Raw genomic sequence first — 24,077 nt, 5'->3', positions numbered from 1 at the left:
TAATAGCTCCCTTCCTCTTTCTCTCTGTTAAGCTTGTTTAGACTCTTTAGCAAGGAGTTGTTTGTAGCAGACAGTGGTTCTCTTTTTTTTTTGTCACACTCCCCATTAAATCTGGAAAAACGGTTGCCAGGACTTTTTATCAGTTGGCCTGCATTGTTATTCTGATGTTTTTCTGTAAAAAAAAAGAAGAAATAAACGTACAAATTTAAAAATTAATAATTTTGAATGAAATATTTTTATTTTTTTATTTTTTTAAAGGGCTTTAAAATGTATAAAAAACATATATAGTAGAATAGCCTATAATATATAAAAAAATACATAATAATAAATGAAATTATTTTTGTCAGTGGAACACAAAAGCAGATGGAAAAGGAATAATTGTTATTATAAATATCAAGCTAAAAGTAAACATAAACTTGACTTAAAAGTACATTTTGAGTATTCTGAAGCCATTCGACAGCTCTGTGTCAGGAAAAGAAATACTTTTTTGAGGCTTTATAAACATAAGAGCAACAGTGAGCGCACTATAGAGAAATAAGGAGGACAACGCAGCACATTTGAATTTAAGGAAGTGCCTTCCACACTTTTAGAACCACTTAATTATAGATACATTTTTGTCCTTGATAAAATGTGGCACCTTGTGGTACATAAAAAAAACGTGTATTAATTCTAATCTTGTAACGGCACGCATCACGTTCTTTCATCAGGGCAAACTTCTCTTTGATTCAGCCATTTTGTATCCATCCTCCACAGCACTCGTTCCTTCCTCCTCTCATCCTCCCAGCAGGACGCACACTCACATCCACGACTTTGCTTTTGAGACGTTTCTCTGCTAGTGCAGAAGAGAGAAAGAGATTTTCTCAGAAGTACGCTACTCTTTTTTTTTAAGTTAAAAACCCCACCATATCTTCATAAATATTTCATCATGAAATCTCCTCAAGGTGGCTGTGGAGATAAGCAGCCTTGAATACATTTGTAAGCCACATCACCTCACATTATCATGGCATGCCAGAGACGTGAAACTCTAAAGGGTTTTACATCTCTTCTGTTACACCTAAGACTAATATCTGTCAAGAGAAAGAAAGTGATTACAAATGCCCTTTCAGGGCACAAGTCTTCTGAAATGTGCCAAGCAATAGCTGAGATGACAATCTTGTGCCAAGAACGTACTGTAAATTTTATATGCTAGTTCTGCTAATGTTTAAATTATTATCTAGCTGAAAGCAGACACTAAATATTAACTAAACTCTCTTACTCGAAGACTGTCAAAAACCCCCCCAGCAATAATCACTTTCAATTGAATTTCATTGAGAGGTCAGAGTGAAGTAACCCATGCCTAAGTCCCTTTAAGGGGACATAAGCTATTATATAGGCAACATGTAAAGTTCTGTAAAATATATGTAAAAAAGGTGGCAAATAAAGTTAAATTCAATTTGCAGAATTTTAAACAAGTTAGGCCATTTCTTGACTCCAAAGCTGCCAAGTTGTTCTTACATACAATGATTTTTTTCACATTACTCATGCACAAAATAACCTTCCTCAGTGAGTATCAGAATACAGGGCAACTCAAATTGCTCTTTGTATATTTATATCTACATACACATTACAGGTAACTAGCATACCTTCTCTTAAAGGGATACTCCACCGAAAAAAAAAAAATTCTGTCATAATATACTCACCCTCATGTTGTTTCAAACCTGTATGAATTTCTTTCTTCTGCTGAACAGAAAGGAAGATATCTAGAAGAATGTGAGTAACCAGACAGTTTTAGATCCCATTGACTTCCATAGTAGGAAAAAAATATACTATGGAAGTCAATGGTATCTAAAACTGTCTGGTTACTCACATTCTTCTAGATATCTTCCTTTCTGTTCAGCAAAAGAAAGAAATTCATACAGGTTTGAAACAACATGAGGGTGAGAGTATATGATGACAGAATTTTCATTTTTCGGTGGAGTATCCATTTAAAAGCATTGAATCTCTATTTAAGAAAGCCATAAAAACTTTTGTCATTTCACCATTGCGATATTTTAGAGAGACATACATTTTTAAGCTTTGACAATTTCAAACGTTTCAAGTATGCTTGTTTGCTATATAAGTGTTACATAATCTTGCCCCCCCTCGGCTGCATGGCTTTTTCCAAAGACTTGAAAGCGGAGGTAGTACACGGTCCTCTGTAAAAGGGGACTGTGTGATACCATTTAGACGTACCACTTTTGGACAAAACGTATTGTCAATAATAGGCGGTAAACTCAGGAATAGCTTGCCCCTCCCGATAAGAGAGTGTCCTACATTCAACACCTTTAAAACTCACTTAAAACAGTGGCTTCTAGAAAACCAGAGATGTACTCACTTAACTGTCACACATTTATCACCCATACACTTTCACTGTTAAATTAAATGCAGTATAGAGGTGGATGAACAATGTCTTTGTCATCATGTATTTTTGTTTTGTTTGTTTGTTTTGTCAATGTATATTGTTGTCAATGTATACAATATTGTTTTGTTATAGTGAATGAATGCTGTATTATTGTTGGCTGTTGTCTTATGTTACCGGCCTAGGGACTGCAGATGAAAAGTAGTTATTTTGACAAATTCTGGCATATTTACATGGGTTAAAAAACACTTTCTTTAAGCATACTGCACTAGGTTTGTCATTGCATGTCACATGACTGATCACGACGTGGCAAGTTTAAAAAAAATTTTTTTCCATCTCTTCCAAATTACAGTAGTTATGGCGTGAACGCAGCAAAAGCTTGTTGTTTTGGTTCAGGAGAAACTGTAAAAGGTGGCTGCTGTTTCGGTTGCGGTGCTTGTTGACTAATGTCTGTCTAACTCTGCATAGCATGAAACGTGCTGCTGAACGTGCTGTATGATGTCTGCGCGAGGCTATGTAAAAACATACGTTGACAGGCAGGTAGGACATCCTTTCGTAGCCCTTGGAACGCAGTCTATGATTGGATAAACATTTTATGGTCCTACGCCTTCCAAAGACGATATAAATACATATAAATACATTTAGACCACTTAAAGGACAAGTTCGGTATTTTACACTTAAAGCCCTGTTTACAGATCGTATCTGATGAAATAGAACGGTTCAGATTAATATTTGGACACATGCTCCTGTCCCGAGAATTTTAGGTTTATTTCGCTTTTGTGGACCTATTTTGCCAAACGCGTCACACCCGTGATTCTTCCGTTGAGAGCTTGAATAATAGACACTCCAGCCCAGTTGGTGGCGATAATGCACCTTTGCCAATTGCAAGCAAACCACGGGCATTTCATTGAATACACAGAAGAAGCAGAAGAAGAAGCGGCGGAGAAATACCGTGAAGGTGCTGCGGTCTCACAGCACGTCCTATGGAGTCAATGGAGTTGGACAAAAACTACGATAAAACCTGTTGGAATGCATCTTTTTCAGCGATTTTTGATGGAACATATCAGTGAACACCCCTGACCACTCGGTGAGTTTCACGTCTTTGTAAACGAAAGTTTAATGTGTTTTTAGGACGGAATGTTCCAGTGCATAAAGACAACCATTGTGGGGGTGGGGGGGGGAAGCGAAATAAACCTAAAATTCTCGGGACAGCAGCATGTGTCCAAATTTTAATCTTAACCGTTCTATTTCATCAGATACGATCTGTAAACAGGGCTTTAAGTGTAAAATACCGAACTTGTCCTTTAACTTAGGCCCTGTCCCAAATGGCACCCTAAGCACCCGCGTTCTTTCTATTGTAAGTCCACAAGACCGAAAGTGCATATGAAGTGTGCCATTTGGGTAAGGGCCTTAGTGATCGCTTCAGGATGTGAAGAGACTTTCAACCTTTCATAACAAAAAAAGTTTTTGAGGCAATACCCTGCCTTTAATTCCTGAACAATTTCTGAATATTTTACATTATCTTTTATCATCAAACATGACGTTAATCCTGTGGAATAATCGTTTTAGAATGGGACTGATGGCAAGTCAATGCTAATAATGCACCAAATGTCTGCAAAGTCACCAAAGATTCCTGAGAGGCATTACTGTTATTACCAGGTTTACAGAGCTAACAGACGTCCAAGAGAACTGCATGAATAAGAGGATTATACTGTAAAAAAGTGCATATCAGAAAGATGCATTTCTAAGGGTGTTCTACATTTTGCTCTTGTATCCTATTTAGTGCGCCAAAAGCCTTAGGGAGATGCGCAGAGAACTAAAGCTGCCAGACTTCTCTTCCAAACAAAGCTATCGGTGCTCAGCAACCAGACTGAGGCATAGCAGTTGGCTAAACATGCTGTAAGTACTATATTAAAACATTCATTCAAAGATGAGTATGCCTTTTCTGAATGTGTCTTTATGGGTTTTGAGTCCTCATAAATACATCAAATTGAAGAAAAATACAACTAATTTAAAGTACATAAAAACTGATTAGATGACATACAATACCGTTCAAAAGTAAAAGGGCCAGTAAGATAAAAAAAAAGAAGAAAATTATTGCTTTAATTCAGAAATAATGCATTAAATTGATCAAAAGTGACTGTACAGACAAGACATTCATAAAGATTTATATTTTAAATAAATGCTTTTTTGAACATTCAAAGAATTAATCCTGGAAAAAATGTATCATCGTTTCCACAAAATTATTAAGCGGAACAACGGTTTTCAAAATTGATAATAAGGAATGAACATTTCTGAAGGACACTGATGACTGGAGTAATGGTTGCTGAAAATTCAGCTTTGCCATCATAGGAATAAATGACATTTTAAAGTATATTAAAATATAAAACAGTTTTTTTCATTTTTTAAAAAACAAATTTTTAATTGTAATATTTCAAAACAGTAGTTTTTTTTTTACTGTATTTTTGATCAAATAAATGCAGCCTTAGTGATCATAAGATCCTTCTTTCAAAACATAAAAAAATCTTACCAATCCCAAACTTTAGCAATTTTCAGCAATTTTTACAAATTCACTTGATTACCTTATAACACCAAGTTGGAAGCGTTAATTCTCAATCTTAAAATCGGAATTAAAAAAAGTTTTTGTCTGAAGCCTCTCAACTTAAATATTTATTTATGTATTATTGCAACATTGTGGCTACATTCACACTACAACAAAACAAGACTGCCACTCCTATCAAATGTTAATCCGTTCTGTACAGTGTTCATAAGGTGACAACTGCTTTCATCTTGTGACATTATATCGACACAGTGTGTGAACTGAACTACTACTTCTTAATAATGTAGTGATATAATTACCGCATATTACTGTCACAACTCAACTGACACTCTTTTGGACACTGACAGCTCACCTGAGATGTGTTTTTCTTTTCCTTGAGGTACTTGCAGTAAAAGCAAATCGCAGATACGGAGGTACATGTCTTGTCTCCTTTGCAAATTTTGATATGGCCTGTCTTGCTCTATCACAGTTGCTTCCTTCTGAGCCCTTCGGTGTAGTGGTAACCTACATAATACGTTGGAGTGAACAGCAGCTTACACAAAACAGCTATAAACAAAATACTGGTTCATTAAAAATAGCCTAATTTTGTTAATTCACATAATATTAATTTGGTGAAACACAGCTAACACCAAAGGTGTTTCTTGTTTATACACTACTCAAAAGTTTGGGGTTGGTAAGATTTTTGAGGGTGTGTTCACACTTGTAGTTCGGTTCGCTGGGTTTGTTTGGTCCAGACCCCCCCCAAAAAACCAAAACACTTAGTCCTGGTCCGCTTAGCGTTCACACTGGCATTTTTAACACTGAACCTAATGATACAGAACCTAAAGGCATAAGGATAAGCATACACAACTTGATTGGTCGAACCCAACTGTGATGGGCAACATCATGACTATGACGAGAAAAAACAGGTATGCTTGAGCATTCAGTCCTTTTTAGGGTTGCCTCTTGTGACATCATGTCCTGTTTTTGGTACGTTTACATGTCTTTGGTCCATGTTGCGCTCATGTTTCATTCTAACTACACCAGAATTCGTTTGGAAGCGGACCGAGACCCATCTTTTCAGCTTAGCTTAGAGAAAACTTAGCTCATCTATCACATGATTTCATGTAAATACACAATTTGAATTCTGCCATCTTTGCATTCAGTTCCAGAAATAGTTTCTTTTAGCCAATCACTTTGGAGTCATACAACTTACATCATGACACCGCCGATTGGCTGATGGCACCACAAGAACAAGCTCAGTCCCAAACCCTTCACTAGCAACTATACTGAGCTGTGGCCTACGAACATCTGTTGTTAGTGACTCCATTACTTGAAAATCTTCAGTTGCAACTTTGTGACATTAGCCTGAGGTTTTTCACACAGTAGCTTTTGCACAGCAGAGAGAATCAGATGTGTTCAGAATATTCTGAAGGCTTAATACCCTTGAGACTTCTGCTATCTATTTAACATGAGTGATCAAACGTGTCACTTCTCACCACCCTAATGCCATGAAGCATCCCTCCCTGGTGCCTGGTTAGAGTCCCAGAGGGTTACAATCTGTACCTGAACATTAACAATAACAATCTGTTGAAGCACACATAAAGCAATAAGGCTCCTCTGTAATTAAGGAGTCGGTTACCAAGAAGAGGAACCCAGTGTCACAACCAGAAAGAATGAATAGGAAGAGGAAGAAGAAGAGTAAGAAACTAATAGAAAAAAGAAAGTGAGGGTGGTACAAAATGTACAGTTCTCTCTTTCAAGCCCAGTATTAATAAAAACGGAATTAAATGCATGAGCGAGTTCAAGCCGCAGTTGGAAACAACACCAATCTCTTCACAGCATCTACAGGCTTGCACTGCAACACAGAAGGTCATTTTAGATAAATATACAAAGAGCAATTTGAGTTGCCCTGTATTCTGATACTCACTAAGGAAGGTTATTTTGTGCATGTGTATGTGAAATGAGTATGTACATGCATGATATATAATATCCTCACATTATCCCTGCTTTTGTCAGTTGCAGTGAAAAGGTAACAATATGTTCTCTGTAGACAAAATAAAGCCTTCCAAAAACATTCAAAATACACATACATGTACAGTGTTACAGTGCTCTATCAGTGTTTTCATCAGGAAATCAGCAAAAACTAATGCATGCATCATATGCATGATATATTGATTATTGGCCAATAAAGAATCAAATAAAAGAAATCCCTAATAATTTAATAACATGTTATCCTTAGAAAACCTCAAAATGAATATCTAGTTCTCATAGCTGTACATTCTAATAGTGTAAATGCACTTGATCGATTCTATTTTGAATTTATTTAGACAAAATAGTATAGAATTTTAATATTAGCCATTGAACGGTTTTCAGCCAGCATGAAACAGAAAATTAATTATGGGCTTATTGGTATCGGCCAGAATTATAATATTAGTGCATCCGTAATTGGAAAAAAAGGTTCAAGGTTATTCACACAATTTTAAAGAACACTTTATTCCAAAAAGGTTATATATTTTGAGAAATGTCTTAAAAGGGTACTTCACTGCTGGTAAAAAGGGCTGCCTATACAGTAGAAAGGCAAAAAAAATTTATATCGGTGCTACCTATAGTTGGGGATATTTTGGGGATATTTAATTTAATTTTATCAATCAATAAATTCCTCTTGAAACAAACTTTGTTGTATTATTTTAATTTAATACTGTGAAGCTGCTTTGATGCAATCTGTATTGTGAAAAGCGCTATACAAATAAACTTGACTTGACTTGACTTGACTACCTGACTAGAGAAATCAGAGAAAAAAGGCTGTTGTCTTCCCTTCTGCCAAATAGGTAGGAAAACTTCAACACCCATAATGCACTGGGCATGTTGCCGTCCAAGGCCAATCCCACTAGTCTGCTATGGATATGCTCACCAGAGTCAAATACTGCCTTGCTTTAGTAGGATATACTTATTAGCAAACTTTTAGTCATAATTGCGTCAACTTATATTGTTCCTGAGTGCAAGAGTTCAAAGAGTAAATGTTTAGCGGGAGGGAGATACTTTGGGTTTCCAATGAAGGATCCAGCGCATGGTAGGCAGTGGCTCAATGGAAAATCTTTTTTTCGCACCTGACAGATAAATATAAAGTTCTATAAAGTTCTAGAACCTTTTCTTCTAATAATGTACAGTAGAAGTGAATAAACCTATACAGCAATTATTGGACTCTGAGTGAGTCCACCTAACTTCCTTGTATGTGCTCCATTTCTTATTGCAACATATATCTCACTTGTTTACATCTACACAGAATGACTTTTTCAACTCCCCAGGAGACCTGAGGGGCAATAACTGCCACTTCCTTGTGGTGAATTTTTATGAGAATAATGGCTTTTGGGCGGAAAGGAAAAACACTTGCTCAAAAAAGAAACAATGCCATCCCTGGGCCATCTACTAATTAACGCACTGTACATGGTTTTTAACAGACATAACATCATGGTTTATGGCACAGATCCGCATTTATGAGGAGATTCACACATTGCTGATGACTTTGCTAAACTGGGCATTTGTGTTTCAGTTCACACACGAATAGGCTCCAAAACAAAAAGAAGGAAACTCTGTAAGTCTGGTTCAGTGACATCTAGTTTCTCCACAAGCCTGTCAAAATGTATTTATATCAATTTCAATGGCATTCAGAATATTTATAAAAACAAATATTATAGAAACTACAGATTTATACTCAGTTCTATTCTGAGAACAATCATAACCTCAAACTATAACTTACTATGCAAGCTTGAACTGTTGTCCTTACAAACTGTGCAATTCACGAGTCAGCTGACCGGACTATTACATACTGTTTTTGAAAAATGTATCAGTATTATTTTTAGGTCCACATTCAAGGTTAATGAATTAGGTGGCAGAAACTGATGGTGATCAAATATGATTATTTTTGTACACTCTTCATATAAAAATCCTTCACTGGATTGTGATGTTTTGGATCAGTAAAATGTGTATATTCTTTTATGTTCAGTTTGAGACTTGTTTGCTTTGTACCTGTTTCCTGCCTGTCTGAGTTCTCATTAGTCTCCCTGATTGGTCATTCTGTTCAGCTGTTTCCTAATTAGTTCCCTTTGTTTGTTCCATGTATTTAAGCCCTGAGATCTCCTTAGCTCTTGGTCCGTTCTTGTTTGTGTAAGATGTTTTGTATTTCTCCACGTTCTCCAGAGTGTTTGTGATTAAAGACTGTTTATTTTAATTCTCCTTCATTGTGCGATTTATATTCGCAACCGTCACGTGACACTATCTGAGTCATAATCAGAAAACAGACTGTTCTGCCCGCATTAAATATAATTAAATCTTAAAGACACAGTGAAATGCCTTGATAAGTGTAATTTTCTTTACTACGCATTCCCAAAGCTATGGAATCTACATCCTCAGAAAAAAACTGCTTGTCAGAGGGGAAGGGACCATCTTTGTACTTTATATACTCATAAAAGTTCATAGCAGTCCCTTAAAAGTTTATACTATTACTACTCTAAGGTACTAAAATGCACCTTTTAGGTGTAAGATAGGGTACAAAGTTTTCCTTTTAAAGGTACTACCCCAGTGAAAAGCTGTTGTACCCCTAAAGGTACAATATTTGCACATTTTTTCTGACAGTGTATACTACTGGTCTACTGGTCTACGCATTGCAGAAGTGTTAAAGGTAGGGTAGGCAAATGCAAGTTAGCATTGAAAGCATGAGATCCCACCCTCCCTTCAGAGCATCTCCAAAGACACGCCTCCTTCAAAACACATGAATGGGCACAGCAGAGATGGGATGCGCCGATCCGATACTCAGTATCGGTATCGGCTCCGATTCTCGCATTCTTTGCCGGATCGGGTATCGGTCATAATCAGACGAGACACATCCAATTCGGATATTTTGTGAGTATACTATTCTTTGTTATTGTTAAGCCCCACAAAAGGCACAAAAACATTATAGAGCACCATAATGTTTTCATGCACTATAAGTGTTCTGAAGCCATTCTATAGTATAATGTGAGGTAGAAATTAATATTTAAGTCGTTAAATTCAAGTTCACGTAAACTCTTCCTTCCGCTGCGGCAGTCAGTCATTCTCCATTCAGCATTGAAACAGCGCGTTGCGTTTTGTTACGACAGTCAACACGCTGAAACTCTCTCTAAGATGATTCAATGTTACTATTATTGTACTTAATAGATATTGTATAAAGGTCTATTGGTTTGCATAAAACAACTTTATCTTGCTGGACTTTATCATGTTACTTTCTACCGGTTGTCTGTTAGATCACAAAACTGGAGTAGAGAGCACTATAATTGTTCTTCACGTGCACAATAACTGAAATTTAAGACTGTTAAAAGAAAAGGCTCAATAAACTATTTCATAGATAGATACTGTATAATACACTACACATCAATATGTCTTTCCTTTGTGCTTTGAACTTATTAATGGGGACTCGAAGCGCTGCGCGGTGTGACTCCATGTTGCTTCAAGCGCATCATTCTGCGCACGGGATGCGCATAATCACTTTGTGCCGCGCTGTATTGGAGCCTTTCATATTATAATACTTTTGCGCAAGGAAAGATAATTAATAGCCTTTCTTGTTCTGTCCTATCTATCATATGTTGCTGCCTCATTAGATGCACTATACATTTAAAATATGTCTTAATTTTATAGTATATACTTGTTTTTCATGAATGTATTTTACAACCACACAAAGAGCAATGTGTTACGTTTTACCAGATATAGTGCTACACTTATTGTCTCTTATTTGTTCCCCACTAAATAATGTGTTTTTTTTTTACTAAATGATCAGATTTTGTACAATTATTGTGCACTCCTGATTTTTCTAGAGTAACTTTTACTGCTGAATTATCTACTAATCTAGTTTATAATAGCATTTTTGTCATAGATTGTGATCATATATTTTTTTGATTTGTTGTTTTTCTTGAAGTTGTCTGTATTAAGTAGATTGTGTGTAACACACAAAAGAGTGATTTTCAGTTCAACACACAGAGTTATAGAAATTCTACTTGATTTAAAAATACTCGGTCGATACTCAGAATTTTTGGTACTGGATCGGATCTGAAAAAATGGTATCGGTGCATCCCTACAGCAGAGTCTGCAAAGCGTCGATGTTTACCTCATGTCTCAAACCACATATAACGTTACAATAATTATGAACGTAAACAATTTAAGGAGCTCCTACTTGTACCACCTTCCTACTGCAGAATAATTTCGGCTTTGATAGTATTGACAGAGATGCATTAATCCGCGTCTGAGGATATTTACTGCTCCGGGTAACGTCACGGGTTGCCATCTCGTAATTACGGTTACGACATGGCGTGAACGCAGCAGAAGCTCGTTGTTTTGGTTCAGCAGTAATTGTAAAGGGTGGCTGCTGTTTGTTTGTGGCGCTCGGTGACTGTGTCTACAACTCTGCATAGCCTCATGGACCGCGCTGATGACGTGTGATGTCAGCGCGAACAGGTGCGTGGAAGGTATGAAAATACATATGTTGACGGGCAGGTAGGACATTGTATGTAATGATTGGACAAAAAAATGTTTTGGTCCTGCGACTTCCACAGAAGACATGTACATGTTTTTATGTTTAGACCACTTCTATTACTGATTGCTATGAGGATGTGAAGAGTTTCAACCATTATAACAAAAAGTGTTTATAAAACACTTACCTTTAATTTGCCATGACAGAAATTGGGACTCTCTCTCTCTCTTTGGACACAGAATAAACGCAATCCCTGCTTAATATCAGCTTACTGATCATGGCAAAGCTGATATAAAGATAAATAAGGGTCATGGAGGTGTTACTGATTAATACTGATTAGCACATTTTTGCCTTTGTTTATGTGTCCACAGTGGCTTTCCCTGATCTACTACTTTGTGATGAATTAATTGCACAATTCTGACATGTGCAAAAACACTGTTCTGTCCCTGTTAAACAGAAACTGCATCAGAACACACAATTCTAGTCAGGCATAATTTTTTTTTTGATTTTCCCATGTATTGATTCTAATGAACATACAAGAAGCACAAATTTTCTTCATGTGAACATTTGCTTACTTTTAACAACGGCACAGTTTAAAAAAAATCTAAATGAAGAGCGATATTCAACTGACATATACAGCTGAAACAGCCTCAAGGCAATAAATGTTGCAAAGAGGCTAATTTCAGCTGGGAAATGCTAGCGAGTCACGTGACAACACAATTACGTGCAATCTCCCTCTTGCGCTGTGAATTTATGGTAAGCAGATAAGCAAGGGCATACATTTTAATGAGGAAATATCAGCATCTGTAGTATTTGTACATTATACTCTTAATGCATGTTTTTTTTTAAACTACAGCCCACATGGGATGAAGCAGTGCTAAATTAGATCAAAGCTAGAGGAAAGGATGAATATATGTGTGAATATTTGGACTCAGATTGCATCTGTGTGGGCCAAGTTTTGCCAACAAAACCCACAAAGACATTCAGACCTGAATCATCCTTTTGGGAAGCAGCCAACAGAATAGGAAAACAACTTAAAGATGCACTACCATTAAAAATTTTGGGGTAAGATTAAAAAGAAAACACTTTTATTCAGCAATTAAATTGATCAAGAGTGGGAGTTGTAATAGTAATTTATAATGTTACAAAAGAGGTTACTCCTTTTTTCATATCACGTATGCTCATTTGAGCTTTTCTTTCTCATTATTATACACCATTATCGCTCTCACTTACAGTCTATATAATCCTATCAGCCATCTCACTCTGCCCATAAATAACCCCTCTGGATTTTCCCAGAAGGCCTAGTGACGTAGCTTTAGAGCCACCCTCTCCTGTATTCCCAGCTGGGATGCCCTCTCAACCTTTCAGAAGCACTGCAACTCCCTGACCTCATGTTCATGACATTCTAGTGTTACCTGGAAATGTCCTAGTATGCTTACATTCTGTTAACCAGTTATCTAAGGCCACTTTGCAGGCGTCACCTCATAAAGAGGATTTCTTGCCTCGGTTTTGATTAAAGTGGTCATATGATGAGGAATATTGGGTGTGTCATACCTATTCGGTGATCAGATATTTGATATTCCTAAACTAAACTAGAAAAAAGAACAAAAATAAGAGTAAAACGTGAAAAAAAAGTGAAACTCCAATGAAAATCCAAACTTTTGTATGTAGTACCAACATGATATCACGACCAATTCGTACGAATGATAAAAAGGTGGCTAATTCGTATGATTTGTCTAAACCCACGTGATGGGTAGGTTTAGGGGTGGGGTCAGGGGTAGGTCATTCGTATGAATTCATACGAATTGGGCAATTCGTAAAATATGTACGATTTAGCAAAAATCGTATTAATTCGTACGAATTAGCCACCTAGTAGAATTTGTATGAATTGCCGTGAGATCAGGCTGGTAGTACCTGCTGTTCTACATATGCTTCTGAAAATCCCAATATTAAAAAAGAGCAGCTGAACTTTCAGCTGGGGGTTGGTCATTACATGTGACAGTATCAAAACTTGCAAAAAATGTATTAAACTTGTTGTTAAATGGATAAAACTGAAGTTTGTAAAAGGGCTAGTTCACCCAAAAATGAAAATTCTGGTATTAGGCTAATTACTCACCGTCATGTCGTTCCAAACCCGTAAGATCTTCATTGATCTTCGGAACACAAATTAAGATCTTTTTGATGAAATCCGAGAGCTTTCTGAACCATCCATAGGCAGCAACGAAATTGCCACTTTCAAGGCCCAGAAAGGTAGTAAAGACATTGTTAAAGTAGTCCATGTGACTACAGTGGTTCAATCTTAATTTTACAAAGTGACGAGAATATTTTGTGCACGAAAAAAACAAAACAAAAATAACGACTTTATTCAACAATTTCTTCTCTTCCATGTCTGCAACATGACATCATGACTTTGCGTAAACATACACGCCACTTTCAAGTCAAGTGGCGTGTTATTTATACGCATTTTGAGCTATCCGCGTGTATGTCCACGCCGAAACGAACCGTCATCTTCCGCGTGTATGTCTACGCCGTTAAACGTCAGAGTGATTCCGCGTGTATGTGTACGCCGTTAAATGTCCGAGCGAAACTGACCAAAATGTATATCTACATCTGGGGAGCAATATTTTTTTTCCTAGGATGGTAGGGGAACACTCATAAATGGTATTAACCCCAGTGACGGGTAGGTTTAGGGACGCGGTTGGGGTAGGTCATATATATTTAGTCACCGGCGTTGATAAACACGCTGAAAATCGATTATGCGTGCTGATAACACGCCAAAAATGGAAATAGGAATTGGCGTGTCATACATACGCCATTTCATGAGATCAGTCTGTCCATGTCAGTCTCTGATGCTGTTCACGTCAGAACGCTGGCTCATTATTGGCTGGCTCCTGCGTCAGCATCACACACATGTGTCGTTTTTTTTTTGAACCACTGTAGTCACATGGACATTTTAAAGATGTGTTGACTACGTTTCTGGGATGAGGGTGAGTAATTAATGACAGAATTTTAATTTTGGGTGAACTAACCCTTTAATATTTTCCTGTTTTGTAATGTATTTCAATACCTTGATAATATTGTATACCATGATGAAATTATTGTGATACAACATGTCTAGTAATGACCAACCCTATATTCACGGATTCAGAGAAAATACTACTACTAATATTTTTTTAAATATGTGATAATACACCTTCAAGATTTGAACAAACCTTTTGGATGATGCAAAATTGTTTTTGAACGGTCTGTGTCTTTGCTAAGACTTCTGTATCTCTGGATGCCTAAATAGCCCCTTTGACTTGGCTAAATGTGGTTGTATAATCGAGGGCAGTATAGCTCAGGATCACTGCCAGTCTTTCATTACACTCTCTCAGTTTAAGCCTTTGTTTCCCTCTCTAGAGAGAGAAATCCAACCCACACAACATGCTGGAGAGTGAAAGTAACTGTGTGTATGTGTGCAGCTCTTCTAAAAATAAGTATTTCATTCAGAGGCTACAGCAATCCCACTTTCCTCTCAAAAATGCTGCAGAACAGAACACCTGATGGGTTCACTGTCTGACATCCCATAATGCCATGCTAACATGAGGCAGTGGAGGAAAACACTCACTGGAGTTTAAATGTAAATGCGATCATCACATTAGCAGCAGGAGCAGTTTAGTTATGACAGTCTAAATCTGAGGCACTCCAGAGAGGCTTACCATCAACACACAAACATCACTAATGTGGGCCACACAAACACAGAGGTTCCCGTCCCACAAGATATTTGGACATTAAGACTGAATGAATTGAATTGGACAGTTAACACAATTTCAAACCAAATGGTGTCTGTAAACAAAAGCTTAATTAACTTTTTCAGTGTTGGGGGTAATGCAAGTTACTTAACCAGATAATTTTTTCAAGTAACTAGTAAAGTAATGCATTCATTTTTAAATTTACAACAAAATATCCGAGTTACTTTAAAATAATGTTTTCCCATTTATTGACTGACACCTCTCCAGTCCCCATGTTAAGAGAAATCGGACGTGAATATTTGTGCGCCGTGTAAACATGATGGTTATTGTAGTTCTAGACTAAATGTAAACATTTATTCCTCTCACTTGCACAAAACAGATTCAATATTACTCAAAACGAATAAAAACAGTGAAATGCAAACTCAGAATATTACACAAACCTGTAATCAAAATGTTAAATAACAAAAAATACTTTATGCATTTAATTACTTTATTAACCAATATCTTCGCTGCTGACCTTCGATGATCCAATTCAACCATACTAATAAGCAAAAATGACATAAACATCACATTTGTGTTTGGTTTGTTTGAGCTGCACCCTCTACTGTACAGGCGTGAATGCAAGGCCAAATTTAGACAAAAATAAAATGGTCTAATAGTCTATATATAGTTCAGTATGGTTGCTAGATGTGTTGTCACTTTAGACAGTCATAATTAATCTGTTGTGAAGCGAACATATGACCACTTATGACCTGGTCATCATTATGCAATCAGTCTGAGATTCACACACCACAGATGCCTATAGCCACTCTCTCAATGTGGCTCAATGGCTACAAACAGTTTGAAATCCTCTTAAAGTGTTCTTGTGAATTGGCTTTCATCCAGAACCCCAGGTAAAGCACACCAAAGGTGCGGAGCAAAAGAGCAGGAGGGCAAGATCTAGGGCAGCTACAAGCCCTGCAGAGCTTAAGCACATCCAGACAGGAGCGTATCAGCTCTCAGATAAGGGACAACATGCTGCAAATAACCCTTTTGCTTATAACGTCTAAGCCAGGACCGGAGTGTTTAAGCTGTAAGCATGTCCAGGCGGAATCAGCATACTTATTCTGCGCTGATTTTTGGGAAATCTGCCAGTCTGTGGGATGTATTTAAATGAGGTAAAATGATCAGTGGGTAGCCGGAAGCATTAGTAAATATTTAATAATCAAAAATTTTTTAATAAGAAAAAACAGTCATCCTCATCTATTCACACTTTAAAAAAAAAAGATTCCGCTGCCTGCTATATGAAAATGATAAATTGGCGATGGACTGATAATAACATTTTGGCTGATACCAATGAGGAGATAATTATTTTCACTATGGCTGTTAACTGATAAAAGCAGAGATTAAAATTCTATACAAGTTTCTCTAAACAGATTTAAAATAAGAACACGGTAAACAAACTTTTAAATGCTTCTGGTACAACAGATGACAAAACTCACGGTTCTGATCATATTATGTTTTTTGATTAACTGATCGAATAATTGAGTTTTTGTTTTGTTTTGTGTTTGTTTCGAGAGTTCAAAACAGCCACCTCTGGAAGTTGTAATTCTAATTGAAAGAGTTTTTTCATGTTTAATATCGTAACGCTGCCTGCTTTTAAACAATCTATTGCTTCACGAGTTTGTACTTACATACAATAAGAAATAGTATAAAATACTACACACTTTGCAAATAAAATACACTTCGCAGTGAGTATATCGGGGCCTTCAAGTCATTCAGTCATTTATTCAACAGATTCATTCAAATTGCTGATTCATTCAGGAACGAAGCAATGACCGTCTTTATGAATGGGTCTCTGAATCAATGGCTCACTCGATGAGTTAAAAACTGTGGATTCATTCAGTAATGCATCACCAGTGTGTGTTGCTCAGAGATGCACAACAGTTCTGCTGTGGTTTTGTTTGGAACCATTTTCATTGGCGAAATTTTGCAAAAACATACAATATATTGACAATATTGTATCACATTTGCAATATCACATTTGCAGACATTCGGGATGTGTGTGACATTGCTAACCTATGATAAAATATAAGACAAAAAAACATACAGCAGCATTTTTGGGTCTGGGCCGGGGCGAGGTGCGTTAAAAGCATTAATAATAAAAATAAAAAATGTATTCCCATAATTAATCACACCAAATTAACGTGTTAAATTGATAGCCCTAATTTTGGTCCATTGGAACTCAGTTACCATTGTAATTTTTAAACAATTACTAACTAAATTAAATGCAAATTTACATTTTTTTGACACTTGATATACCTAATTTTTTATAAAATTCCTTAAAATCTAGTTTTCAAAAACCATTAAATTCGTAGCATTTCTGTGAGCAAACTAACTAACTAGCCCTCAAAATGAACCAATCACTTCGAAAAGCTTTCACTGATGATGACTAAATCGAGCCACAAACAAGGCAAAACAGTGCAAACATTAATGCATTTGGTAGGTGCTTTTATCCAAAGCGACATATTCAAGGTATACACTTTATCCGTTCAAGCATTCCCTGGGAATCGAACTCATGACCTATCACCATGTTGTTAGCACCATGCTCTTCTGCTTGAGCTACAGGAATGCATTTAATAGTATTATTAAATTAAATGGTCACACTTAAGATTAGGGTCCAATTCTCACTATTAACAAACTATTAACTGCGACTTTTACCTCAAACTCCTAATCACTGCTTATTAATAGTTAGTAAGATAGTTGTTACGTTTAGGTATTGGGTAGGATTAAGGGAGGTAGAATATGCAGGATAAGGTATTAATATGTGCTTTATAAGTACTTATAAACAGCCAATATCCTAGTAATATGCATGCTAATAAGCAACTAGTTAATAGTGAGAATTAGACCCTAAACTTAATTGATACCAATTAAATATAAACAAATAAAACCATTAATACTGATTAATAACCAATATGCTACTGAAACACCAACATTATTTCAGGAAACAGAAATGATCAAGAACGTTACTGGAAACCCAAAATAAGGTGTTTTATTAAGAACATTTTTAGAATATTATTAGGATGCCAGCTCATTTTGATAATGCTGACAGTTGGGCACTGGGTTTACTGGAGCTCATGGGCCTCATGCTGGGTTAAAGATACCCCGGGAAATCTAGTGACATGTGCCAGTCCCTGGAGCACCACAGTCATGCTGGAGTCATGAGAACACGTGACCAATCACACGCTCCCAACATCTCCAACTTCCTCCTCAAACATCTATAATGCTCACTACATTCAAATATGTGGGATGTATTTCACAGCTGCTCATAAAATAACAACCATAGTCTGGCACACTCCCACTGTAATTTTAATGTATGAATATGATTTACTACAACAACTTATTTTGAAGGTTTCTCTATTCTATTCTATTCTATTCTATTCTATTCTATTCTATTCTATTCTATTCTATTCTATTTTGAATTAAACATTCCATTCATTTGGATTTGTGTCCAAGTCCCTAGCATCAGAATTGAATATATTTGTAATGACTGTCTATTGTTTTTTTTTATGCCACCTCTAAAAATAACAGCAAAAGCCTTTAAACATGACTCCTTTTGAGGAGTTCTGGACATGAATATGTCTGGGAGGGCTTGCTGAGTGGAGGCAAGGAGAAGAACGAATGAAGGTCAAGCAGAATGAGATAACTGGGGTATGGAAAGAGGGAAAGGGAGCAATAGAGAGGAAAAAGTTCAATTTAATTTCCCCTCAGCCTCAGTGAGTGTCATAACTGCCTCTCGAGATGTAGAGGAGCAAGAGGGAGCACAGCAAGCTGGCGGCCATCTGCCATCAGCACTGATGCTTCATCCTTCAGCAACCCTGCTGGGTGAATTTTTGAAAAATATGTCTATTAAGTTTTTGTTTTTTTGTTTTGTTTTACTTTGAGCATGCAAAATTTCTTCGGACACTGCAACAGTCGTGATATCATATGACGTCACGCTCTGCAGCGTCTTTTTTTATGAACATGAATTCAACATATAACAATTAGTAATACATTCAAAAAGTAAAAATATACAATTGACTTTACTGCAAAAATATATATGTTTTATTAAATTATAATAGCCCTGGTATAAGCACTTTTGCATACTTCCTGGCATGAAAAATATTAACATAGTCTTGGTTGTCCTGTGGTTAAACAAGGATTTGTTAAGATCTACTAAAGCAGTGCTCTTCTAGCAGAAAGCACTGGCTATCCACACCTTGTATAACACTACAGCATTCAGACATATGTAGGCCAATGGGAGAAACTTATGTTGCCCTGGCAACTGCCTCCACTGCATATGTCTACTTCAGATGGACTCAGCTCATCACCTGGAATGCTAGATTTGGGATCTGCCATATAATCTGAGATGGAGCTCAAGGGTGTCCACATTACAATAGCCCCCTAATGGAATTCATAACTGACTACTTATACATAACCTTTCAAAAGTTTGGGGTAGGTACGATTTTTTTGTGTTTTTGGGTAGAACTGAAAAACAGTAATATTGTGAAATATTGTTAAAATAACCGTTTTCTATTTTAAAATAATTAAAAATATATTTCTATGATGGTAAAGCTGAATTTTCAGCATCATCACTCCAGTCTTCAGTGTCACATGATCCTTCAGAAATCATTCCAATATGCTGATTTGCTGCTCAAGAAATATGTCTAATTATCAATTTTGAAAAACATTTTTTTAATTGATTTTTGCAAATGTCTTCACTGTCACTTTTGATCCTTGCAGAATAATTGTATTTTTTTGCAAAAATAAAAAGAGAGAAAAATGAAATCTTACTGACTCCAAACTTAAAGGTCCCATGACATGAAATTTCCACTTTCTGAGGTTTTTTAACATTAATATGAGTTCCCCTAGCCTGTATATGGTCCCCAAGTTTCTAAAAATTTTAATCGGTGTAAATCGAGCTTTTGCTATCTTTCTCTGCCTTTGAGAAAATGGAAGCTCAACCGGGCTGATCTTGAATCTCCTCCTTATGACGTCATAAGGAGAAATGTTACCTCCCCTTTCTCTGCTTTGCCCGCCCAGAGAATATTTCTCGCCCATGAGAAAATGCGCTAGGAAGTAGAACGCGCGCGCGCGATTTTAGTTAGATATCATGGCTTTTGAGCGAGTGAAGCATAATAATTGCTCAATAATTGGATGTACAAATGAACATCGAATGGTCAATACAGAGCTGGGCTTGCTGAACGTCGGACAAGTAAGTCAACAAATTATATATAAGTGTGTTGCTTTACTGTTTATGGTTACCTAGCTTCTTACACGTAGAATGTGGCTGTCACATTAGCTATGCAGCTATGCAGTTACTTGCGCTAATGTAAAGGTAGACAGCATCAAGTTACACATACTGTAACGCGAGTGTTGTACATTTCTTTGTTATTTGGATAACCGTTTTCCTGTTGGTTATATGGCGCGCGCGATATCCGCATTTCAAGATCGCAGAGCTTGATGTAATTGTAATAAGATAAATTACAGACGTTACAGATCTCATGAAAAGGCAACAGTAGGTTCGCGTTAGCTACATGATAATAACTGTAAACCATCCGAATAAAGTACCGTATCCAAACATAATATTTTAAACTAACCATTCGGAAACGTCCTGCTGGAGCCGCTGAGTTGCAACTTCTTCATCCGTTGCTTCTTCATCTGGATCAGATTCTGGGTCAAACTGAAATGCTTGAAAGACTGCGTGTCTTCGTGCCATTGCTATATCCAACGTAAAAATGCACGCCACGGTACCGTTGGAGGGTGGGTGTGGCCTTGACCATCTTGCGCCGCCTTTCTCCTCCTCATTATCATTTAAGGCTACAGACACCGAAACGGCCCGTCTGAAGGAAGCTCATTCTGGGACTGGCTTGTAGTGCCTATAATTCTGCACCGAGGCTGAATTTTTGGAAAGAGATTTCAGATACAGTACTAAGGACCACTAAGGACTATATTAAAGCCTACAAAAAGGTAGCATGTCATGGGACCTTTAAGCCGGGCTCAGAGACTACAGGAGTTTTTAAATTGAGAAATCTGGAGAATCTTCATAGATTTTCTTTCAAATCTCAAACCTGCGCACAAAACAAGATTTTAAAATCGTGCCGCATCACACACTACAAGATATTGTTAAGATGATCATGCCAGATTTAGCACCTCAAGTGATCTCACGGGGAAGCTGATTTAAATAAAACGGATACTGTGTCGCGGCAAATTGCTGTAGACATTATATAAGGAGACATTATAAAGGCAGTCGTGTTGTTGGCACATTTGGACCAGCCGTTCCACCATCTCCGTTGTCCTGGACCCGTACAGCTGCTCGTTGTTTCATGGTCAAAATTTCAAAAGTTTCGTCGCGTCTCCTTGTACAGAGACACTTGTCTCTTATTGGCTATTCTGGAAGTACTAACGTAATCAGTCGCATTCATCCCGATTTAAAATCCTAAATATCAACCATCGGAACCGACTGATGCCCTGGACGTGATTTCGGGAGGGGTAAATCGGGCATAAATCGTCCCGAAACCTCAGTAGTCTGAACCCGGCTTTACACGACCAGTGGCAGATGTGGGAAATGTTTGATAAACCTGTACAGAAACAATCATTACTTTAACATTCGTTTGGTGACACTAGTGCTATTGAAATGACACACCATCTTAAAAGACAAAAATTTGCTTTGAGGAGCAAAATGAGATACAGCCCAAGGCTCAGGGAACAGAGAGAGAGACCAAAGGTGGCAGTCATGACAGCCAGGCCAATGTCTGAGAACAAAGAGATCCTAAGTCCCCCCTAATATATTTCCTGGCAATATAACTCTGTGAAACCAGAGACCTTCACATAGAGCAATTAATAGGCCATTACCGAACCATCGTCCCCCGGCGTGTTTTGATCTTACGAGTAGTTTTGAAGGTCTAAAGACACTGTTTCTTTTGAAGGAGACAGGGGGTTACCATCACACATCAGTGTCCTTACTTTCACTTGTCAAAGTCCATTCAGATTTAAGGATCAAAGGATTTGAGCATGTCTGTCTATGTCTAGGTGTGACGTGACCAGGCTTCTTAAATCAGCCCTGAAAATCCACGCTAAGAAATGACTTCCAAGACTGGCACAAACATAGTGGCAGAGAACAAATCAAGCAGGATTGGCGTTATGACGAGACTGCCGCAGCTGTACGGCTGTCTCTTTTCTGCAAATCAAACGCAGTGGGCTGAATTATCATATACTGGAGGCCTGTCACAGAGCTTTTATCATTCTAATTAATTTGCCGAAAGGCTACAGCTGTGGCTATTTTTATTTGAGAACGGAGGAGGAGAAATGAAAACAAAATGCCGACAGTGTTGCATGGGTTCAGAAGACGTATGCACAGATGACTTAGACCTACTGCTAGAGGGGGGCCATCACTACCAGATGAGGAATTAACGAGCTGCAGAAAAAGAAGGAATTATAACCTCGGAAATAGAGTAGAATTAAGTGAAATACAGAGCAGAATGTAGAATAAAAGTATATAATCCTTGCAAAAGTATGCAAGATCTATACACTCTTAAAAATAATGTTCTTTATTGGCATCTACAGTTCCATGATGAACCTTTAACATCAATGGAATCATTTCCATTGGATAAAATGTTCTTTATAGTAGAAAGTGGTTCTTCCGATTAAATGTTCTTAATGGTAAGAAAGAAATGTCATCTTCTATGGCATTGCAGTGAAAAGCTCCCTTTTGGCACTTTTATTGATAAGAGTGGGTGCTTGGTGGCTTCAGTTGTTGATTATACCAGCCCTTCCCAACCCTGTTTCTAAAGGATGACCAATAGCACACATTTAGGATGTCTACCTTATCAAGCACCTGACGCAACAAACCAGCTCTTTAGTAAAGTTCTCCAAGATCTACTATTGTGTGTATGTTTGGGGTCCCTCCAGGAACCGGGTTATATCCACCTGTGGCATGCTGGAAAATAAAAGCGCAGCAACATATGGCATTCAAGATTAGCCTTTTAGCTCATTAGGATAGTGACTCACAGGGTCACTCACAATCTTAATCTCAAGATCTACCAAATAATGACGAACACAGTGGGGGTGGAGAATATGCCAGACCAGCCACATTCACACATTCTTATTCACCATGGAGAGAGATATCACAGGTGGCAGCTCTCTCACACACTACTCGTGATATGGTATTGCTATTGGAGAAATAGTGTGGTAACATATAGAAATAACCTGCTTCAAATTAATTAGTAAGTGAGGGAAACATCAAATTGATTCTTAAAGGTGTCCAGAAGTTCAAGAAAATCACAGGATTGAGCTCACCTTCAGGAAACGGGTTAGGCTGAACCACATAGAGGAAAGCGTGCATCATGTTAAATAAAATCCCAATGGCCCCAGGCTCGTAATAGGCGACGGTTTCGTAAACTCCGGAGGGGACGAAGCCGAAATCCAAAGTTCTCCGCGCTGGAGCAGCAGGAGTGCCGGACTGCCGGTCCTGGAGTTCCCCAGACGACAAGCCCCAGCACAGAATAATCAGTCCCGTTTTCCACAGCATGATTAGTTCTAGTGTTAAAGCAATTCCAGATGATGGAAGTGGAGGAAATTCTGGGTGTACTGTGGAAGGACAATCTCGGTGATTGCAGATAAACCGCAGGTCTCAAGTCCTGCTGTCCGGCGAGCGATTCATGATGACCATGGTCCCCGTGGCGAGCGGCTCCTGCAGGTTCACCTCGCGTCTCTCTGTCGGCCAGTCAGTCAGTCAGATGCTCCGCTATAACAACACGGCTGGTGAGCGTGAGCCAGTGAGGTGTGAGTGAATACAGACTCGCTCGCGCTCGCGCTCCGCCTGCCGGGTGCTAAAGATCAGTGACGCGATTATTTAATTTAGGCAGTTTTCAATCATCTTTACCACTTTCAAACACTGATGAAAATTTG

General features: G+C 37.7%; 1 protein-coding gene across 6 annotated transcripts in view; it reads right to left on the bottom strand.

The window, feature by feature from the left end:
• Positions 1 to 24,077, bottom strand: part of prom1a (prominin 1a) — a gene marked incomplete at its 3' end in the record, with an annotated part of 61,921 nt that extends 37,844 nt beyond the window's left edge. For 2 of the 6 annotated variants that reach the window (XM_082177851.1, XM_082177849.1), the window contains exon 1: positions 23,466 to 24,075. In XM_082177851.1, the coding sequence (XP_082033977.1) occupies positions 23,466 to 23,697 (232 nt within the window). In that variant the 5' untranslated portion in view covers positions 23,698 to 24,075. Of the gene's footprint in view, positions 1 to 23,465 lie in introns of all 6 variants that reach the window. The other 4 variants (XM_082177848.1, XM_082177852.1, XM_082177850.1 and 1 more) reach the window with 4 other exon arrangements.

The sequence above is a fragment of the Leuciscus leuciscus genome (assembly GCF_965113295.1).
Source record: "Leuciscus leuciscus genome assembly, chromosome: 8".
Lineage (NCBI taxonomy): Eukaryota > Metazoa > Chordata > Actinopteri > Cypriniformes > Leuciscidae > Leuciscus > Leuciscus leuciscus.
Note: the sequence above shows the minus strand (reverse complement) of the source record. Positions and strands in the feature narration are given on the sequence as shown.